Source organism: Triplophysa rosa, linkage group LG2, assembly GCF_024868665.1.
Source record: "Triplophysa rosa linkage group LG2, Trosa_1v2, whole genome shotgun sequence".
Lineage (NCBI taxonomy): Eukaryota > Metazoa > Chordata > Actinopteri > Cypriniformes > Nemacheilidae > Triplophysa > Triplophysa rosa.
In genome coordinates, this window is record NC_079891.1 from 30,432,470 (window position 1) to 30,448,572 (window position 16,103).

Here is a 16,103-nt window from a genome sequence, read left to right on the forward strand (position 1 = left end):
GGGACCAAAAGCCTCTTTTTGTGTTTGTGTGTGTGTGTGAGGCCTTGAAGCTTTCTACCTTTATCTCCCCGTGTGACTGATGTGTTGAAACCCCGCTGAGGTTAACAGCACTTTTTATCTGTTGCTAGCAGCAACAGCCCCGTTTTCCCGGTGCGAGGGAAGAAACAGGACTGGGCTGTGCCGTGGGCCGCACACAGCGATAAACAAATATGGCTTTCACCCAGAAACACACCCCTTAGACAAACACACACACAAAGTGCAGGATATTGTCAGAGCATCAAACTATTTCCACTGCGCTTCTCCACTGGACTCTTGTTGAAAAGTGCTGGAGGGCCGACATGAGAACATATCTCCAAACCAGCGGCATTCTGCTGGGTCACGACTCAAAATCCTGCTATGATACGGTAAATGTAACAAACCATTGCATAGACAGGATAGCAAAATAAATAGGCTTTTAACAGGCCTTTTAAAAAGGACTTCCTGTTTGTTCCTGGATTAAATAGACAAGCTACTCAAACTCAAAGATGTAACGGTTTTAAATGTTTTTAAATGACATTCCTCAGGTTTAAAATACATTACCTTCTCAAACAACTCCGAAAAGAATGTAAAGCTCATATTATTGATCTATCCAACATAACCAAGAAAACATTTCCTCTCTTATAAAGGCCAGGTAAGACAGGTTACCTTCGCTCTCCACATTCTTCATGTAGGTGGTGCCTTAGCCTGCAGGTGCCATAGATACAAACGCTGGTGGGCGTATGGTGCAGAATGTAGGCGTTTAATCCGTGACAAGAAGATGAAGACTACACATGTCATTTTGGTTCATGTGTGTCAAAAGTCTTTTGTTGCACCCTTGAACGATGATGTTTATGCAGGTGCATCTCCCCCTTATAGACATCTCATTAAAGGGATAGTTCTTCCAAAAACAAAAATTCTGTCATATACTTACTCACCCTCTTGTCATTTCAAACCTGTATGACTTTCTTCCATCCGCAGAACAGACAAGAAGATATTTTAAAGAACGTTGGCAAGCAAACAATGGCGGTACCCATTGAGTTGCATTGGTTTTGTGTCCCGACAATAGAAGTGAATGGGTACTGTTGTTGTTTGGTTACCAACATTCTTCAAAACATCTTTTGTGTTCTGCAAAAGAAAGAAAGTCATACAGGTTTCAAAATGACATGAGGGTGAATAAACGATGCAAGAATTTTCATTTTAAGTTGAACTATCCCTTTAAGGCCCAACAAAATTTCAGCGTAAGATACAAGAATGACTCTGATCAGTCTTGCTCAACCACTTTCAGATGTTATTGCTAACTAGGCTTTTAAGAAATAAGCAACTTTGCATTAAGTTAAAAAGATTATATTATCACAATGAATGATACTTTATTATAAAACGGTCAGTTCTGGTCCTTGATTCTGATTGGTTGAGCAGAGTTCTAAGCCATTATAAAATACCCCGATTTATAACTGCTGACCGCATTACATAGCCTAAATATTACTTTATTTACTTTATTTTATCAAACCTGGCTAGGCACATGGAATAACCCTTCTATAAAAGCAATAAGCCCCACGAAGCAGTGGGTTACAAGTGCATTTTATAACAGCTAAGGGGGTTTAATAGCAGGTTGCCAAGCGATTTGCCTTTTTAACATTCAGAGTTTTCTGTTTTATAACTAGCCTTAGATAAGCTGCCACCATCAGGGACCAAACACAAACTTGCCAGGCAGTGGCCCACTTAGCAAGTCGCTGGGCTAAATCTCACTCCATCATTCTCTCGACACATTTCTCTCTCGCTATGCATTAGCCTTTAGCACTTTTACTCCTTGCAGATGATTACCGACACAACGTGAAGTGTCTGAATGGCCCCCAGGGGCCCCTGACCGTACCGTTGTGCCTTGAATTTTTGAAGATAACCGACTCAAGCACATAAACAAAAACACACACACATGTGTGCCTGGAGTTCTTAGTGTGCTTTTAATCTTATGGGTACACACACTCGCACACACAAACCGTGCAAGGCCAAAGGGCCACATACATAAGATCAGAAGGAAAATATAGTGTCAAAATGATGCATCCACATTTGTCCTGCATTTCTGTCTTTACTTTTGGACTTCTCTTCATGCTTTCTTTATTCTCCCTCATACCACCACATGAGATAGTCTAAACCGATATGCCAGTTGAGGCTTATGGCCGCCACAGGCCCTCTACAGATAGATTCGCTTTTCATGTCCATGTCAGGATGTCGCCATGAGGCAACACGGGTCAAACATGCTCTACTTTGTCACTGAGGACAAAAACAACATGACAAGAGAAAGATTGAGTTTATGTTAGCTTGTTGTCTGGGGGACATTGTAAATGTCAAAAACAACAAAAACACAGTTGTGTTCTAGCTAAAAAAAGTGTAATTTTTTCCAACAAAGTGATATTTATTACCGTTTGACTTGAACAAAAAGAGATTAACCTAATTGAGGTATTAAAAATGTATACAAATTAATATCTACCCTACAATGGTTTTATTTATGTAAATAGACACTATAAAAGATGTTGAATATTGACAGTCAGCGTGACAGAATGAGTCCTGAAACCTTTCAACTACCTTCTCTATAACCTGACAAAACATATGAAATAAACAACGCGCCAGGCAGTCATACAGAGTAGTACAGAGCAGTACAGAGACTGCTTTGATCAGAGTTACAAATGATCTGCTATTGGCGTCTGACCGAGGTTGTATCTCGTTATTGGTGCTGCTAGACCTTAGTGCTGCATTCGATACCATTGACCACAGCACACTCCTACATAGACTCGAAAATTATGTCGGCATTAAGGGAATAGCTTTGAAATGGTTTAAATCTTATTTATCCGACCGTTTTCAATTTGTAGCAATAAACAATGAGGTGTCACGCAAATCGCAAGTCCAGTACGGTGTACCACAGGGCTCAGTCTTAGGGCCTCTGCTCTTCGCATTATACATGCTACCTCTAGGAGATATAATAAAGCGACACGGAGTTAGCTTTCACTGTTATGCTGATGATACTCAACTTTATATTTCCTCGAAGCCTCATGAAACACAGCAGTTCCATCGAATAATGGAATGCATAGTCGATATAAAAAACTGGATGAGTAACAACTTTTTATTACTGAACTCGGACAAAACGGAAGTGTTACTTATTGGACCGAAAACTGCTATAAGTAACAACCAAGAATACTGTTTAACTATTGACGGATGTTCCATAAAACCCTCGTCGTCAGCAAAGAATCTTGGCGTTCTATTCGATAGTAATCTGTCATTTGAGAGCCACGTCGCCAACACCTGTAAAATTGCGTTTTTCCATCTTAAGAATATATCTAAACTACGTCATATGCTGTCAATCTCAGATGCAGAGAAGTTAATTCATGCATTCATGACATCAAGACTAGATTACTGTAATGCACTGTTAGGTGGTTGCCCTGCAGGCTTATTACAAAAACTCCAATTGGTCCAAAACGCGGCAGCTCGAGTTCTTACACGTACAAAAAAGTATGAACATATTAGCCCGGTTCTGTCAACCTTGCACTGGTTACCTATAAAGCATCGCGTTAACTTTAAAATCTTGCTTATTACCTATAAAGCCTTACATGGTTTAGCTCCTCAGTACTTGAATGAACTCCTTTTGTATTACAGTCCTTCACGTGCATTACGCTCTCAGGCGTCCTGTCAGTTGGTAATACCTAGAATTTCAAAATCAAGTGCAGGTGGTAGATCCTTTTCCTATCTAGCGCCTAAACTTTGGAATAGTCTTCCCTGCACTGTCCGGGAGGCAGACACACTCTGTCAGTTTAAATCTAGACTAAAGACGCATCTTTTTAATCTTGCATACACTACTCTTCCATAATATAAATCTTCAGAGGGTTTAGGCTGCATTAGTTAGATCAACCGGAACCAAAAACACAACTGATGTACTTGTTGCATCAAAGAGTACAGAACAGTACTCTACTCTCAGCCAGTCTTGTCTCATTGTTCCAAGGTTACCACAGCGAGCAGGATGCAGTTCATGGCCTGACCTGATGGTAGAGCGGAGAATGGGAAGTGGGGACCTGACAAGAGCTGAGATGATAGAGCTGGATAAAGAAGGACGCGGTCTCTTGACATGTCTTCACCACAAAACTTCAAATGCTATTAGATTATTAATGATAATCTTAAACTATAATTTATTTTATTATTAAGTTTATTTATTTTATTTAGCCTTGTTGTGCAAGTTCTCTGGAGCTTGTGCAGAGGCAGCAGCTTTTGCCAGAGGGGAACTGGAATCCCCTGGTTGGGCCTGGGTTCTCCTGAGGTTTTTTTTCTCGATTAGAGTTTTGGGTTCCTCGCCACCGTTTGCATACTGTTTTTGCACTATCTGCCTGACCGGGGGGGCTGCTTTAGAATCTTAAAGTTTTACTTAATTAATATTGCATATAGGAATTTATTATCTGTTATATTTGACCTGTGCTTCTCTCTCCTTTATCCTAAATGTGTGCTCTCACTGAGCGTGTGTGTGTGTGCGTACTTGTCTGTGTACGTGCGTGTGTGTGTGTGTGTGTGTGTGTGTGTCTCTGTGTCTGTGTGTGTTGGTGCGTGTTGTGTGTGTGGAGTGTTTTGTGTGTGGGTGTGTCTGTCTTCTGTGTTTTCAACCTTTTCTTGTTTTTGCAGGTACAACTTTGATTGTTTTGCTTGTAGTCAATGTGTCTCATGTACAGCTGCTTTGTAACAATGAAAATTGTAAAAGCGCTATATAAATAAAGTTGAGTTGAGTTGAGTCATACAGTAGCAAACATCAGCTGACATTCTAAGGTGACAGGAAATGTCAAAGCGTCAGAGTGTGCGCGCGGGCAAACAAACATTTGAGCATCTGATGAAAAGCGAGTTTTCTGTCATGCAAAATAGCGATCCGGTGACATGTTGGTTGACATCCCTGCAGAAATTTTGCATATAAAATGCACGGCTGCTTTTTAATATTTCACAGGGGTGTGCGGTGCATTTCCCCCCCTTAGCTTCGGTGTCAAGGGTACATCTGCATTTTCGAACAAAGAACTACAGAAAATATATTTCGAAAGAATACGATTACCTTTAGAATGAGAACAGTAAATCAATACTACAATGAATCCCTAGCATTTCCGAAGTGCGTGAGAATTGCATACACGAGGTATTGAATATGAAATAAGAAACAGCTAGCTTTGAGAGGAAGTAATTTCTATGTGTAATGTATTTAACTGTGAATAAAAGGTGGAGAAGTGTGTTTTAAAAGTAGATTATGCTACAGTAGAAGGTGTGTGCGTATAACCAATAAAATGTGGATTACACACAACACAACAATTATGACGCATGAAAATCTCATGAATGCATCATAAGATTCTAATAAAGTTAGCATACAGAGAGACCATGGAGATTGCTAATCTAATTTAGTCAAATGCTTAGTGAGATTTCTAAAACCAGAAACATCTACACAAGAAAAACGCAGATAGTTTACGTAAACGTGAAAAACATGGATGGACGTAGAGTAACAATAGCGCCCCCTGTGGCAACACTGAGAACCCAAAGCTGTCGATTTCTGAACACAACAACTTGTGAAATCAAGCTTCAGAAATAAAGCGAAAACAGCACTTCGTATGTGCGTAGACAATGTTTCGGTTTGAAAAGGAAAGTGAAAGTGACCTATTAGTCAGATATGGTGACCCATACCCGAAATGTGACCTCTGCTTTTAACCCATCCAGAGAGTAGTGAACACACGCACAGCAAGTGGTGAACACACGCACACCCGGAGCAGTGGGCAGCTATCACTGCAGCGCCCGGGGAGCAAGTAGGGGTAAGGTGCCTTGCTCAAGGGCACCTCAGTCGTTACCCGTCGGCCCTGGGAATCGAACCGGCAACCTTCTGGTCACGAGTCCGACGCTCTAACCATTAGGCCACGACTGTAAAGCATACTAATACCAAGCAGCAGCCCTAGCCAACGACTGCAGGGGATCCTAGAAAAAGATGTCGACAGTGACACTTTTAACAGCCCGAGCACTGAAAATAAAACGGTCGTAAATATAAAGAAAGGCTCATTTACCCAAGGTGCAACGGGACACCTTTCACCATTTAATCAGTCAGTCACCCAAGAGTAATGTCCTTAATATCATGAATCCACCATTTCTCTGTTTAACATAATTAAAATGTCCGCTGCCGGGGCAATAAACGGAGGGAGAGGATACTGTAATTCTGCCGTAAAGCCGCAGAGCGTAAAAATGTCACTTACCGAGTACCCTCGTCCTGACAAAGAGTGAGTGGAGCTCTGGGGGAGAGAAAGAGAGAGAGGGAGAGAACAGCGGTGACCTTTGAGGGATACTGTGAGATGACAGACACATGATGAAGTTCTAGCACTTTAATATCAATATTCACATTAACCTTTTTCCCCACCCTCTATTCAGCTCGTTCGCCTAATGACATTCTCTTTCCTCTCTTTCTTTCTCTCTCTCCCTCACTCTCTCTTGCTCTCTTTAAAAACAGACGGATCTACTAGAACCCGTGACCCGTATGACTCCTGCACACTGCCGCCTCAGACAAATTGGTCTGGCTGGCCAAGGCCTTTTCTTTTCTGTTAGACCTTGGCATTATCTCAACAGAATTGAGCTTTTAGCTGAACACCTACAAAGTTAATCTACAAAAACTCTTGGCCTGTGGTCTCCAATAAACGAAAGAAAAATATTCTATGTTTGTCCGTGCAAAACTCGGCACCAGGATGCTGGAGAGTTGTGGGTGGTTTCTAGTTGGCAGGGTGCTGCTATGCGGTTGCTAAGGATCTTTTAGTGCCTTGATATATGGGGTTGCTAGGGTGGATGCTAGGGTCTCTCTAGGAAACTCTAGATTCTAAAAATGGCTCAAATTCCTTTTTCAACAAGCCACAAAACATGAGCTATCATGTCTGCAGAAATAATAGTCACACATGCCTAAGAAACCATCACTAAGAACATTGTTAATTGTTGTTAATTCACATACTTTGCATTCATCTTACGACACTGGCATTTACTCTGCGAGTAGATACACACTCGCACATTAGGTTACATCATTTTCTAGAACTTTGTCATGGATTGCCATCATAAAGGAAATGACATTTCAGATCAGACCCAAGACACTCAGCGTTTGCATTCATTTTCCATGCTGTTGCATCAGTCCGTCAGTTTCCGCTAAATGAGGGGGAACGAGAAGCATTTTATTTTGCCATGACAAACTCTTTTTCAGATTCAGATTTATACGTGGGTATGTTCTAAACAGTCGAGGGCTGTTTGAATGAGTTGCGTTGAGCTCTGAGCATAGTTTATGACTTCCAAACCTTTGCCTAAAGATGAATGCGAATTCTTTCACCAAACAAAAATAAATCAAGGGAGTTGTCACGAGAAGGAAACAATGTTGGACTCAAAAGGAAACAATTCAATATTCCTAACATAGCACAATGGAGTCCCTGTTGAAAAAACAGCATATGCTGGGTTAGGTATGTTTTGATGCTGGTTTGTGCTGGTTTAAGCAGGTCCTTAGCTGGTTTAAGCTGGTCCGGAGCTGTTTAAGATGGGGAGGAATCCGCACATGACCATCTTAAACCAGCACAAACCACCATCAAAACATACCTAACCCAGCATATGCTGTTTTTTTCAACAGGGTTATCCACTGCGTAAAAGTCCTGTCTATGTTTCTATAAAGGTGAGTACATGTAACATGGTTACAGTCTAAAACTTACTGGAACAAAAACTGTAGCTGTAACTGTAAAGTTCCTTTAAGTTACTATCATTCTACTGCTGTATTTCCAGAGTGCATTCGACCAAAACAAATAGGATAATCACAGGCTGCCTGTTATGCTAACCCGCAGTTAGCATTGCAAAGCTGCTTTGGAAAAAACTGTCATTATCATAAACCCCCCCCCCAAGAACAAGGAAACAACTCTTTAGTATTTTTGGAATAACGTATTGCTATAATTGTTACAATCTGGTTGAAACTTCTGAATCACGTGCACATTTTTAAAAGTCACAATCAAGTAATAAGTGAGCTTTTTTTACATTGCAGACTTTTGTTTTTATTTATATGCCCCTTTAATATTTAAGGACAAAGTCCTGTTCTACATTTTTCCTCATTCCTACAGCTTTTCCACTCGTTTATGTGTCACAATAGGGCAGATAAGACGACCATAACAAACGTTTCAAGCTGATTTTAAAAGTGTTTACTAGGCAACAGAATACTAAACTAGCCACTGAATTAAACAGAGTTTGCTAGAATATTCACATCATTTTGTGAAATGCATTCTATGTTTAAATAGGACACTTCAATTTTGTGTAATCCAACTGAAAGGCAGATTCTAAAATCAAATTAGATTTAGATTATTTTGCACTAATTATCAATATAATTTTTTTATTGAGTATCGGAGTAACCATCAGCATATTACAGGGAGGAAATTCTCAGGTGGATATCTAACCCTGCAAATCAAAAAGCAGAATGTTGAATGAAAATACAAATCATCAACTCTGAGGTGAAATATAAAAAAAAAAAAATAACCATTTCATAACACCAATTACAAGGATAGCTAAAATCTTAAAGTCATAGTTTACCCAAAAATGAAAATTCTTTATTCACCCTCATATCATTCCAAACCTGTATGACTTTCGTTCTTCAGCAAAAGAAGATATTGTGAAGAACGTTGATTACCAAACAACACTTGCCCCCATTGACTTCCATTGTATGGATACAAAACCACCAAGACATTTCTCAATATATTTTCTTCTGTCAAATACACTCTTATACAAGTTTTGAACCACACAAGGGTGAATAAATGATGACAAAATGTTTATTTTTAGGTAAACTAAGAAATAAGCATGATGCAAATACCACATTAGTGTGGATAAAACTCTCCGTCGATGGCTGAAACGGGAGATATATAGTCTGTTACAGCGATCTTAAAGCAAAAGAAGTCAAGTTCCTTATCCCAGCGCAAGACTACGCCTGAATACCAATCTCCAAATCTTTCCAGGTCTTTTCTGCCTGTTTCCTCTGCGCGATTGGCAATTTCTCCCTCTGTCTCAGGGGGTGACTTTTCCGCAAGACCAATTTTGTCCTTGCACAAGATTCAGTCACACATACACACACCTGCTGCAGGGCTTTAACCCTCATCAGTTCAACTGCTCCCTCTCACACTCACTACAAATTCCCACTGTGACAATTAGGGAAGCGTTCCTGAGAAAACCGGAAAGGCAGCACGGCAGGATTCAAATACTCTTCCAGAACCTTCCTCTTTCCATCCCTTCCTCACAGAAGAACGGGGAGGCGTGACATGTGAAGAGAGAGAAAGATGGAGGGTGCAGATCTCACTGGGAGGCCAAAAATTTGTAGAGTTAGCCTTACAATGCCTCGGTTCATTCACATCGCCACATTCAGACCTGAAAGGGAGACTTATTTAAATGATAATGAGGAACAATGCACTGGATTTAGCGCTGCGAAAAGAGGAGAAAAAAATCCATTACACCATCCATGGTTCATAAGCCACGGGGCCGGGCCACATCTAAACACGCTCCCTTAAAGGCCATTATACACAGCGCTCAATGGATTTTCCTAGCACTTAGGACTTCAAAAAAGGATTAAGATGCGGGGCGAACGAGAAAGAGAGAGAGAAACGGGGTGGCGGGGCGAGCAGAACAGCAGCTGTTTCAGGGTTAACCAAACAACCTCTCTAAAAAATAAATGGGAGTGAACACACCTCTTCATTCGAATTCACACTAACCTGTCCCCCCACACACATTTCTTGGGCCCAAACAGATTGTGACAAGTGGGATGGGGCAGGTTGTTTAGCTACGGACTGGGCTACTGGTTAAGATAGGGCAGAGGATGAAAAGAAGCCAATCAGGACGTAACGGAGCGTGAAGTCAGCAAAGACCAGACGGATGAGATGCGCTGGGTGTTGCCGGGTCTCTGTGGGCAGCTTCTGTGACATAGTGGGTGGGTTTGAAACTATCAGTGTTGCTACCCTCATGCCATATCCACATGCTCACTGTTCGTAAAAACAAAAAATACACTCTATAGACTTGGGTATAGTTTGAAATATGCCATATTTACATTGAAACGAATGAAAACATGAGGTATAATTTATGCATTTGTGGCTAATACCTAAGATCAGAGGTTTTGGTTGTGCTATGCACATAAATGCACTGTAAAAAATACAACTTCAAATTGTTCTCCCAACAAAGGTAATAAAGTAACTTGAACAAAGTTTTTTTTAGTAGAAGAAGAAGAATGTATTATTTTGAGTATGCTGAACAAAATTTGTCTAAATGCGGTACCAACAAAGATTATTTTGTTGACTGTACTTAGATATCTAAGTGATTGTCCAAAGCGCGTCAAGAAGTTTGACCAACTTGCCAAACTGTGTAATCTCACAAAACAATTATAGCGTTTGAAAGTTCCCAGCATGCATTGCAGAATTTTCAATTTGCCAGTTAAAAATATTAAAATGATTGCTATTTTAGTGTTTGCTGGCTATATGTTTTGTTTTTGTTGTCATTGTAAGTTACCTTTAGTATTTAGAGTTCCTTTTTTAACTATATGATGTTTAATGATTGTTACCATGATTGAGGCTCATGTGCTCAGTGTTGAGGTCTGAAGTAAATGACACAATGAGGCCACTACTAAAATGTTTATAACACAAACTTCTTAAGCAGTTACTTAAGTAGAGTGTGTATATAATATATCTATCAAGTAGAGTGTGTATATAATAATAGAACAATTATATATTAACGTTATATAAAACATAATATTTTGAGTTGGGTCAACTAAGTCCATAGTTGAGTGAACTCAGAAATTTGATTGTTGCATATTTATTTTAAGTTGGTTCAACTATTTTTTTTCAATTGACAGTCATGTGACATTACTCAGTTAATTGAGTTAGGTGAAATACTTGGCCAAAAGTCGAGTAAACTCAAAAAAGGTGTGCAGTGAGTTGCCTTGAAATTTTAAGTTAAGTCTTTTCATTTTTTTTTAATTTCTTTTCATTTTCAGTCTTTCAAAACTTTTCATTTTTTACAGTGTGGTACATGTGCAGCTTGTCGAGCAGAAGTGTGCTATTACTTTTAAAAAAGACTGAATTTCATTTTTCCATCCGGTGGAGATAAAAAAAAATCTGTATTGTAGGAGGGACCCATGCCATACAGTATCTAGGAAACGAAATGGTACAGAGATTTGGGAGTGGGCTGTTAATCAACCATTCAACAACCAAGCAAGAACACACACCTAGCAATGCCCTAGCAACCACAAAGCAACCTGATAAAAATATTTAAAACACCTTAGAAACCACCCACAACATTCTAACATCACGACAGTGAACTACTCAGACAAACATACATTCATATTTTAGTTATACTTTTGTGTATAGGCATGTCAATGGTTTAGCCAATAAGACAATCAACTCTTTTTATTTAAAAAAATCTGGCAGACCACTAAAAGAAACAAGATGCATGCTTTTACAAAAAAATACACTTTTACTTAAATAAAACCATGATAAATTTCGTTAGGGTGTACTGTTACTTTAAAAGCGTAAGACATATTCAACAAGCTACCTCACGGCCTCCAATTGGTTCACATCAAATTAAAAATGCTCTCTACTCTTACAACGGTCTCTATACTTATTTATTCATTACTACTGAAGAGCTTTCTCTTTTTTAACATCTTCACAAGAAGATGTGGATTTATTACGTTAAAATAAAAATATCTGGGCAAAAACATGCACTATTAAAGTGGCAAGCCCCCACGCTGGCGTTTTTTGAAATCGCTTAATGCCTGCCCCACACTTTTCTGCGACAACGCCACCCCCCACCCCCCCACCTGTTTCCATTTCCTTCTGACAACCCCCGACGACAAAAAAGAAATCCAGTTTTATCCGCCTCTGAAGCGCAGAGATCGTTAGCTAGCGGCGCACATGCATTCGCGGCTTTGGAGCGGGTATGAAAAGCACATTTGGTATGCAAAGAAAATTAGCATGTACGGCGAATCACAAGGGAAGATTTTTACACCATTTAACAGAGTGACAGTGATGAAAGATGATCCTGTTTACAAAGCTAGCATTAGCGCTGCTGTCCGGGCCTCACGCGGTGGGGCGGCGACGAACAGCCTCCCTAGGATCTCGTGCTGTCTCCGTCTCTCTTTCGCGCTCTCTCAGATGGACAGATAGGCCTACAGATGACATGGATATTGCGCTCTGCATTTTAGCACCATTTCTTTGGCAGGAGATTAGAAGGAAATGTCATATCTGGCGCTGTCAGCCCTTACAGTCTGCAATTTTCTACCGTCTTTCAGCTCGCTCTCCTCTCTCTCTGCCCGTTCCTTGTTCTGTCGCTTTCCGCTGTCAAAACTGTCAGCCTGGATCACGCTTTTATCTGCCTGGAGCGCGTATCTCTCTTTCCCTCCCTCTCTCCCTGTGACTTTTTCCTTGAGGAAAAAAAAACACAGCTCGCACAAATTCATAAACGACGGCGGCGAAGGAAGACTGAAATTTCCGGAATCCGAAAAGCCTAAGCGTCGCATTTAATCTCTTCATTAAATGCATTTGATTCTTTTCATCATCTACTCCGCCCCCATCCTCGGTTCGACGAGGCACGCGATGCAGACCCATCCGAGTGAATTTGCAGGGGATTTCGGACGAGTGCGTTTGACAGCCGTTAGTTAGGGACGAGCATTCAACGAGACTCGAGGGAATTTGACACAAATTCTCATTACCCTTCTCCTCTTCACATTATCTCTCCATCCCACAGCCAAACTAAAACCTACTGCTATTTTTTTTCTCTTCAATATTACATTGTATTACAAAGACGTTGGTGAGAGAAGCGCTCTTGGCTGACAGTGACTTTACATGCGACAAATGCTTACGAAACAAACTTCACCTGTCAAACTGAGGCCACTTATCTGATTTGCATATTCTTTTTAGCAAATCAGGCAGACGGCACATGCAAATCTAAGCCACACTATCTGCGGCCGAAATTCATTCATACTAAAGTCAAGGCCTTTTTTTAACCATCTCCCATCGGTTATTATACCCTAATAGCACACACATCTGGCAGACCTCTATTTGCTGTCTGCATTTACATCTGCAAGATTTTTTAATTGTGTGCTTATCGTCTGCTGTCAGATGTCATATAGACTACTAGATGATGTCTGTAAGATGTTTATGATTTAGAATGTGTGTAAAGCTGCTCGTTTGAAGATGTTCATCAGATGTTTTTACACAGCAGATGTTTTCCAGATCTTTAGCAGACATCTTATTACGGATGTAATGGTGCGCAGTCTTGCACTTACCTCGCTGAGACGATCTTTAGAGTTGCTCCTATGTGCCGCGTTCACCTCTGGCACCTCCATTTTCCTTCCAGCATGGCTCAGAAGACTCACACACTAGACAGAGAAAAACAAAACAACACTTGAGAAGTAGGACAAGAGCCTTATAAGTGCCGATCTAGAAAACTCCACACATTTCTTGTAGCTCCATCGTGAAATGATGTACTCCTGTATCCCCAGCATAGCCTCGTTCTTACAGTGCAACATCACAATCGTATATTCACTTGGCAGACCCTTTAATCGAAATCATTCAAAACACTGTATCAGTTTGCACCCCAGAATCAAACCCGTGACCTTGGCATTACTGGTGGCGTGCATTGTGTGCAAATTTTAGTCTCCACTTCCCCAGAGTTTTGCAGGTTAGTGTTGACCTGCTGCTTTTAATACGTCCACAGAGCGTAAAGCCAAGGGAAACCCAACGTGTCATGGAGGGCAGGTGGATGGGCTGTTTTTGCTGAAACAGTAAAATGTAGGTGGTGATGTAGACAACGTCATGCGTTGCCGGAATGTGATTGGTGGAAGGGCTCACTATGAAAACTCTTCGGTTCAACCTGCATTTGAAGATCCACTGATTTGCATGCATACAAAAGGCCTGTGGCATTACAAAAAACAGCTCCCCTAAAATGACATTAACTGACCTTGTTCAGCGCTCGGCAGGCCATCTGCAGAGCTACAGCGAAAATGATACAGCGTAGATTGTTTTTTATTTGTGTAATGGCTTACCACGTTATTATCATTACACAAGCTTGCATGATGGGATACAAACGTTTCCTGCCTGTGTATAGATGGTTTCAGCAGCAACAACATAAACAAATGTTATGTGACCCAAACTTAACTTCCGGGAGACCTCCGCAAAGAATCGATGACTGCGGAGTAGTTTTAATTGAATACAATTATTATACAATAAAATATCAATATTAATAGTAATATAAATTAAATATAAATAAATTGTTATATTTTAACCAAATACAGATATACAAATATACATAATATACAGCATAATCTAATACAAAAATGAATAAAAAACAAAGAGCTCAAAGGAAATAAAGCATACATTATTATAATGTTATCGATTATTGATGTTTTGTTAATCCTCACTTGTGGTAATATTTTGTGATAAGCTTTGCACACGTGTCTATGTACACACAAGTGTGTGTGTCTATTCCTCCAGCAGCGTGCGTGTCTGTCCCCAGCGGCTCACAAGGTCTTGGCCCCGGTCTCCAGATCTCTACTCTAATTTAAACAGATCACAGCTACAATTAACCTTTTCTGCTAAATATCAATTATAGCCCCAAGCAGGGCAGAATTAAAATGGTCATCAGCTAGTCTGACAGGTCCTGCATTCTGACACCACCTGGTCATCGGTTTTTCCCTTCCGTCCCTCCCAGCGGTAACAGGCCAGAAGTGCACGAGCCCCGTTTAATTACCCCAGCCAATAAAGAGCCAACGCTGGAACGACTCTGCGCCAACACTGAATGATTGGCACGAAGGATTACCGTTGGGCTGAGGTCAGATGCAACTGCTGATGGAGAGATACAACCTAGGCACAATGTGAAAAGCTGCAGTTGGATCTAATCAAGTCAGAGCAATTTCCCAAAGTCAAGGAAGGATGTGTCACGAAAACTGACAAGCTAATCATTCCCGCTATCACAACATAAACGCTAGACCCTCTTAGAGCATTCCAGAGTTATTTGTGTTTTGTAAAAACAGGTGAAGGGTGCTGGGGACTCTGTGTGTGTGCCGGGCATACGCGTGTCAAGAACCTGATTCTGATTGGTTTACTCTTTGTTTGTTTGGCGTAACACCGTAAGAATATGAATGGTTTCGAAATTACCAGCTACACCGATGTGGAAACAAATAAATGAAATCCTATTCTGTCCTTTTTGGACATGCGTGAGGGTTGTGAGCCTTCAAATAAAGATGAAATTATTCAGTCTGCATCCTGAAGGTCTCAAGCGAAACGTTGTGCTCTGGCACGCAGCGATCCAAAGGATTTGCAGTTTTGCCCCTCAGAGTCAAATTATGCAAAGGGTTTGAAATGCAAATGTTTGTTTTCGTTCTCTGATTTTGGTTATGGGTTCATTGTTTAGTGGTGCAAGGTCAAACATGTTAACTTGAAATATTGGTACTAAATCTCTGTCAGTTGCTAAACACAAACTGAAATTAAAATTGCTTAAGTTAGCATGGTCTTAAACATGTTTTAAGAAAAAATTATGATGAAACATGCACAATGACATTACAGTTATCACAATCCAACCAAGTTAACAGGATAGTTCACCCAGAAATAAAAATCCATTCATTATTTTCACCTTCATGTCGTTCAAAAACTGTATGGCTTTTTCTTCTGAAAACAAAAAAGACGTCTCGAAGAAAGTTGGTAACCAAACAACTGACCCCCATTGTCTTTCACTGTATGGACAAAATACAACATTTTCTGAAAATATCTTATTTTGTGTTTATTTGTGAAGAGAGAATTATATACAGGTTCTAAATGACAGGAGGGTGAATAAAAGATGACAGAATTTTTATTTTTGGGTGAACTATCCCTTTAATTGTGCCGCAAATGCTATTTTAAGGTTGCGCCTATTAAACATGAATGTTTCTCTCATGTTCACTTCTCTTTAGTTATCTTTTAAGAGTCTTAACTTCACTCAAATTAAATGAAGAAATCGTCAAAATCACATGTATACATTGCCTCCGATATTTTCACTCTTCATAAAAAATTTCGGACCGGATTCTATTT

General features: G+C 40.2%; 1 protein-coding gene across 11 annotated transcripts in view; it reads right to left on the reverse strand.

The window, feature by feature from the left end:
- The window catches only part of fbrsl1 (fibrosin-like 1), a 279,207-nt gene that overhangs the window by 170,118 nt on the left and 92,986 nt on the right, over positions 1-16,103 (reverse strand). For 10 of the 11 annotated variants that reach the window (XM_057352127.1, XM_057352146.1, XM_057352118.1 and 7 more), the window contains exons 3-4: positions 13,325-13,417; positions 6,261-6,296 (exon numbers count right to left, since the gene is read on the reverse strand). In XM_057352127.1, the coding sequence (XP_057208110.1) occupies positions 6,261-6,296; positions 13,325-13,417 (129 nt within the window). The remainder of the gene's footprint in view (positions 1-6,260; positions 6,297-13,324; positions 13,418-16,103) is intronic. The other variant, XM_057352154.1, reaches the window with a different exon arrangement.